Genomic DNA, 7,587 nt, shown 5'->3' with positions numbered 1-7,587 from the left:
TTTTTGTATCACGTTAACACTTATAACATACATTATTATACAACTCAGCACGACAACTTTGACTATCATAGTACACGTTAAAAAAATATATATTCAATATCGCTGTTATTAGAACTCTATATGGTCTTATTATGATTGTTATTATAGCATTTTAGACACTATATCTCTAAATGAAAGGAAAATAACTGTGTATAGTTTATTGTTTCCTTATCATTCCTAGAAATGGTCGGTAAGGTCTATATGATCAGGGCCATCGTTAAGTTTAGTGGGACCTGGAGCAACTTAAAGCATGGGGCCTATGTAGTGGAAAACCAGGGGTGGTTATGGGGTTAACAAAAAAGCAATGGATGTTGGGGCCTAGGCCAAATAGTCCCAATACCCCTCCTTCTTACGTCCCTGTACATAACAATATAAACTTAAATAATATAGAACCAATGAAATAAATCAATTTATTCATATTGTCCGTTATCAGGTCGATCGCATCGAGTTGTGTTGAAAAAATAAATGTCTCATCACTGTATCTCCGTTAAAGCCCAAGTCAGTCGTATGATTGATGGTGGGTGAAAAAAAAATCAGCGGTTGTTGAGGGAGATGGAGGGCAACTCGTGCCTGCAGGCGCGGGTGGTAGTGGTCTCGGCGACGGCGGCGGGTGTGGATATCTGAGGATGAGGGTGGTCTAGAACATACCTTATCCTCCTATTGTCTATGAGAAAACCAAAGAAATTAGGTACCTACCAATATACTTGTTATTTGTTTCGTATCGATCGAGAACTTCCGTGGCATAATTTTTTAGTATGTCACCAAACTCTTCACATTTAACATTTAATGGCAGTAGGTAAGTTGTGTTTTATTTCGTACTGCAAACAAATAAAAAAATGGACGATAACAAAGAAGCTCTACCACCCGAAATAAATTTGGTACGTTTCGGCAAACCGGAATTGTTAACGCATAAAACGGAAACTAAGATTGATCAAGTAATGATTAATAACAACAGTATTAAAACAAATTACATATAATCAATGTTTATCTGTGGGCAGGAGTAGCCTACATATTTCACGTATTTTGATCAATAAGTTGGAATAAAATTAACCCAGTTGTCCGATTTTAATTTTAATTAGTGGCTTAAATTCTTAGATTTTTATCATGTTTTTGCCGGAATCGTGATTTTATAATTTTTTTTTCAATTATTCATCAATTCATATGCTAGTTTTTTTTAAAACACAAACATTTTCAATGCATTTTATTAGTTAACTGGAACTGAAATCGAAAATTTGTTTAATTCAAAATATAGAAGAAAATGTTAGAAATTAGAATATACCTGTATAATAAAAACATTTAATTTGACGACCTAAATAAATTTTACTTCAACTCTTACCTATTTCGAGTCATTAATTTTAATTCTATGAAAATTAAATTTATCATTTTTAGTTTTATTTTCTGTCGTTACGTTTTTTACTTTACCTCTAAATCACTAAATTAGGTGGTACCTACTCCATGTACCTACATATATTTTAATATTTTTAACTTAGTTAAGCTTACTGTGTTGATTTATAAGAATTCACTGTAAATTGTTAATTCGTTTTTTGATCATAAATAATTTCACCATACTAAGTCTAAGGAAAAAAATGATTGCTCGTCGACCTCCAATGTAAATAATGAGAGTAATGATACGAAACTAAAATGCAGTGATGTTTTGGATCGTATGCAATTGACAAGAAAATGGGAAGAGGATGGTAAATGTTACCAACAAAAATTATCTACTCATCCGGGTATCAAAAAGGATGCGAAAGATCTTACCGAGAAGTTAGACAAGTATTTAGAACAATTCGATGTTAAAGAGATGGTCATGAGCCCAATTAAAGAGCAACTATACTTTCAATGTTTTAGTAAGTTTTGAAACGCATTTACATGATATAGTTAATTATTAAATTCTAATATAATCAATATGAATGTATTACATATACACTTGAAAGAATGAAATATCAAGTGCTGTGACACTTTACAATCATTGTAAATAAAAAAAAATAAAAATAAAAATAAAAAAATAGCAACGAACTGGGGCAATTTTATCAATATTTCATAACTATTTTAGATTAAAAACTCTATTCTGTACAGTTATAGAAGTTGACCAAAGACTGATTGAAAATATAATTTGATTCGGTTCAATAGTTTGATATATGACCTTTTTTATTTTATAACCATTTTAACTAGGTACTTAATATTTATTTGACTTAGTTTAATGTTATTTATTTTATTATGTAAATAGACGAAATAATTAGACAAATTACGATAAAGAATCCGGAACATGGTAATGTGATGATACGTATCCGTGACGATTTGAAAATGAGCATCGACGGTTATCGTAAACTGCAAGAGAGCATGATAGCCAAAGATATCCGAAAATTATTACTGGTGATTATTGATAAGGATATTAATGCGATCTAAGTAATAGTTTATCATAGGCACCCAGAGAAGAATTTATTTTTTACATGGGGGTAAGGCTGAGGTACTGATCAAAAAAAATTGTTGAGTTATTTCTAAATATTCTTATTAAGAAGTAAAAAAATAAATAAATAAATAAATTATATAACTTATTCCAATCTAAACCTATTAAAAACAGTTCTTAGAAATTTAGTACTAATACAATTTTAGTTTTGATATTGTAGCTTATTTACAAAATTCATATATAATAAACTGGAATTATAGACTGAAATCCACTTAGCCCTCTCCCACAAATACGCCCCTGTAAGCATCCTCTCAGAGCTTAAAAATGGGTTCCAGTTCTGCACCCACAGTGGAGACTTACGAATTTTCGACGAATTACGAATGCGAGTTGTCGGTAATATAGTGGCCTAATTTATTCGACTTGTAAACAGTCACTTGAGCGCTGAATTGTGTTCGTAATTGATTACTGTACGATCGAGAACGTTTTACTTTTTTTGAGATACGACTGATACTACTTTTTCGAAATGAAAAATGGAATGACCGCCAACCAAAAACTAGTATTATCGAGAACGAAATTCTGTGAACCGTTACCATATACAAGTGGCATGTACCTATGTATTTAATATTTTGATTCAAAAATTAAATCTATTATTAAATTTACATATAAATAATTACACAAAATTACTAATTGAAAAATTGAAAAATATAGATAAAAATATATTAGTCATATTTATCAAAATAGCGCTGTATGTATTTCATATTTAAATTTAAATATTCACGTCAAAACTCATATATAAATAATTGCACAAACTTATAAATATAAACTATATATATAGTTTTTCAGACTACTATATATTTGGCAACGTTGCATAGAATTATAAAAACTAGGCGTTCTCAATCATATTAGTCAAATAATTATCGGAAATAATGACCGTTCTCAATCGCATTATACGCAATATAATCTGATAATGTCTCCATAATAATCTTATGATTTGTTTACAAACTACTTGATGTGCCGACGTGTTTTACTCAATCTCTAACAAAATTTTAAATACATTTTTGCATAATAAAATAATTCGTCTTTACTACCTGGCATCGGCAGATCGTTTCCACAATTCCATTCAACCCATGGTACAAAGACCTTCCTAGGCGCCTTATTGTGAGCTACACCCGTCTTCGGATAGGACATAGCTTAATTCCCCCCACACCTATAAACTCAATCTAAACTCCTTTTCCTCTTGTACTTTACATCAAGAACTCAACGATCATATAATTTTCCACTGCCCTCCTCTCCCACTAGTAGACTGTTCCTTTTTTCATTCCTTTCTACTTTGGGCTACATCATTTCCGACTTCAAACTTCTCCTTAACTCCCGTTCCACACCCATAATTTTATCCATTATCAACTACATCTATTCTTCTGGCTTCTTAATTTAACTTGTAAAAAATAAAAGGTTTAATAATAATATGTAACTGCACTGCTGTAATGTTTTTAATAAAGGCAAATTAAAAAAAAATAAATAAGAATAATTCGCATGTGATAACGTCTGAATGATGTTATAATACATTATTAGTGTCCATAGCATATTGCTTTGATCATACTAATAATATATTTGGGATTTTATTTGTTTGATTTTCAATGATACTCGATTCGAAGAGCGAACCTTCGCCTCTGATTTCCCCCCTAAAATATATCGTTGGATCGTACCACTATACTAACTATTAAATTCATATAAATACATTATTTTATACCAGCTAATGACGTATTTATTTTAATTATTTAAATCAAAGAAAGAAAAAGAAAAATCTAATTTGGAGAAGATGGTGCAACAGCTCATGTCCGAGAATGAAAGATTGGAAGCAGAGTTTGCGGAAACAACTAAAATGACGCAGGAATTAGAACTTGAAATCGCCGACAAGCGCGAAGAACAGGCCTTAAATCGCGCTAAAGAGTTGGATGATATAAAAAAAGAAATGGAAATTATCAAAGTAAGAACGACACGACCAATACGGTACATTGTTTGTTCTATACACTATTTCGAACTATTTTATTTTTAACGATAATCATTTCTAAATATACGTATACAATATACTGTTTATGTTTAGTTCTTAAAAAATTTTCAATTCAGTGGCGATCACAGGTCATATATGTATTAAATCGATGTTTGGATAATTTATTCAATATAATAATAATAATAACAATAATAATAATAGTATAATAATATTGTTAAAAAAGAAGTCGATGGGAGTTAGTGGCTTGGAGGAGTACATCAATACTCCCAAACGTTTAACACTACAAACACTTAACGTATCCCTAAACTAGGTTACTTGTGTATATACGATTATTTACAATGATATAAATGTGCTATAAAATTCTATACGCTTTATTAATATTGCATGTATAACGTTTGTTTTCAGGATAGATTAAGATCCGAGATTGCCCGTGATCGCCGCGAACGTCCCAAATAAACTACGTGAACTAGTTAATTCCAGAAATTCTATCATTATTAACTTAATTATTAATTTTTTATGTTTTTTGTTTTTTATCAATTTTTTTTTTTTTTGAAACATACTATTGTAATAATTTTCTCTTTGGTATATTTTATAATTATAACTTAAATATTATTTGCTAAATTTTAAAAATTGTTAATAATTATTAATAATAACTGAAGATCCCTTTTATCACTTTATTTGAAGAGCATATTATCATTTAAATGAACTATTATTAATATATAAATAAATATATTTTATATTCATATTTAATAAAAAACATTCAAAATACACTCGAAAAATCAATAGGTAATTAATAAATCGAATTTCTTAGATCTTACACTTTTCATTATACATAAAATTATTGAATTTAGTATTTATAGGAAACTTATATAAACTGATGCTATAATACCACATGATTTTAATCATTCATATTCTCAAAAAATCATTTTTTAATTCAGTATTCTGTAGACTTGAACGTAAAATAAATATAATTACCAATACAAGTTCAATATCTATTATATAGCCCATAAAAGTAATTTAAATTTAAATGTTATTGAATAAAAAGTAAAATACAAATTATCAAATAATGTTATTAACTATTGTAGTATGAAATATCAAAATAATATGTAACAAATTCGTTAAAATTCTTATCTAATAATAACTTATACTAATAATAAAAAAATTGTTTTTAGAACTAAAAATAATTTGATCAAACATATAAATAATTTAATTGAAAACTTCATAAAAAATCCCCATTTTTTGAAAATGCTGGTGTATATAAACTTAAATGTAATTGTTATACGATTTATATAGGTAAGACGTTTTATCTATTTATACAAATATAAATTTAAAAATAAAATATATAGAACCTTTTCTAAAATTAAATTTAAAAAAAACTGCCCTAATTCTAATTTTTTTTTAACTTATTTTAGAAAATTACCATAATATACATTTTATAAAAATTCAGAAGTATTAAATTCTCAAAACAAAATTTACATTAATTTAGTTTTAGAAGAGTTATAAATACATAATACATAATCAGTGTTAGCTCAAGAATTTTCCGAGCATGGTGTGATATTTATTTTCTATATGAAAGGTTACTCTTCCTAGACATTTGTAAAAAATATATAAAATTACTATTGGCACATAGTTAACACTAGAGGCTCTTAATATTCATTTAAATAAAATTGTTAAAGTTAAATAAGTTTCCATGAATTCCTTACGTCTACCATATTACTAATTTACTTTACAATATTCGATTTTTATTTTATCGATATGTCTAGTATGACCTAGTCGAATAGGCTAATTTCCAAGGTTTACCAAATCAATTATAACTACTGGAAATTTAAAAGTAGTTTTTCTTACATTTTTTTTTCTATGTATAGAAAAACTATTGACTAGGTATTAGTATAGGCTGTGTTCAATAATATTTATGATTTTTATTATTTTAAACGATATAACTGAGTATTAATGTAGATAAAAAATAAAAAAATAATAACTCATCTTAAGTTAACAAGCTAATTGAAAATGTTTATATATCTTTTAACTTAATCGAGTTAAAAAAAATTAGATTAACTGTTAACTTTTTAACATTTTTCCATCCACTTTATTTAACTTTATTTAACTCAGTTAAAAATTATCATTAACTTTCCCAGACTTGCTAATTAACGCTTTGAAAATAGCTAAAACACTTGGGGAATCATATTTTTAAGTATTTTTGAAACGTTCAAGATTTGAAAAAAGGATCTAATACCATCAATTTTCCCAATTAATGTGATTGACTTAGTTAATAATAGCTTTTATGAGGTTTGAAATATTATGTTTATTTCACATTACTGTTTATAAATATTGACAGATTAGAGATAAAGGAGCAAATGCAATTTTTTATGATCATAACTATTGTTATCTTAAAAAAATGTATACTTAGTAATGTAATATTACAAAGTTCGGAACGACCATGTATAGAGGTTTGTATAATTTTAAGCTTTAATAGTTCTATCTAAATGTTGTTAAAAATATTATGAGGCTTATTTAATTTTAATAATAAATTAATTTTAGTTAGTTGTTAATTTAATTACCGAAAATACATCAGAAGTAACAATTAAAAATTCTAAAATTGAAGAACCCTATTCATTTATATTACCATTGAACTGGTTTTATGATGTAACAAAAAACAATCTATCAATAATAGTGCAAACTTTTTACTCCGAGTCCATTTAATGAATATTATAAAAGAGTTGTAAAAAAACAGTTTGTTTTATTACAAGGTAATATTTAAATTAATATTGAATTATGAATAAACTCATATAAAATAAGTTATAAATACTTATGAAATACTGTTAAAACTGAAAATTTCCTGTAAACTCTGCTTAACCATATTTTTATGTAAATGGAATCGTCAACAGTTGAAACCAGTATTTATTATTTATTTAGTAAACGTTCATTTAATTTACCTAAAAGTTTTACAGTCCTTATTTTTGATTTTTTGGAACTATATGAGAAATAATCATTCATATGGAATCTGAGAGATCCTCGACATAAAAATCGAAACACAGGATTTACGAAAAAACATTTCGGACAACTTAATCGTGAAATTGTAAATCTTGCTATTTGCTATAATATAATATACAGCGGCACAAATGGTATGTTC

The 7,587-nt window shown here is 27.3% G+C and overlaps 1 protein-coding gene across 1 annotated transcript; it reads left to right on the top strand.

Annotated features, from left to right (window-relative positions):
• Positions 1-1,815: 1,815 nt before the first annotated feature.
• Positions 1,816-4,938, top strand: LOC112685487 (33 kDa inner dynein arm light chain, axonemal-like). The gene is made up of 4 exons (XM_025557406.1): positions 1,816-1,886; positions 2,267-2,412; positions 4,236-4,433; positions 4,863-4,938. The coding sequence occupies exons 1-4, from the start codon at positions 1,841-1,843 to the stop codon at positions 4,911-4,913; spliced, it is 441 nt and encodes a 146-aa protein (XP_025413191.1). The 5' UTR covers positions 1,816-1,840; the 3' UTR covers positions 4,914-4,938.
• Positions 4,939-7,587: the final 2,649 nt, after the last annotated feature.

This window comes from Sipha flava, unplaced genomic scaffold, assembly GCF_003268045.1.
Source record: "Sipha flava isolate LNK unplaced genomic scaffold, YSA_version1 277_pilon_pilon, whole genome shotgun sequence".
Taxonomy (NCBI): domain Eukaryota; kingdom Metazoa; phylum Arthropoda; class Insecta; order Hemiptera; family Aphididae; genus Sipha; species Sipha flava.
The sequence above is the reverse complement of the archived record's forward strand: the minus strand, read 5'-3'. Positions and strand labels throughout refer to the sequence as shown.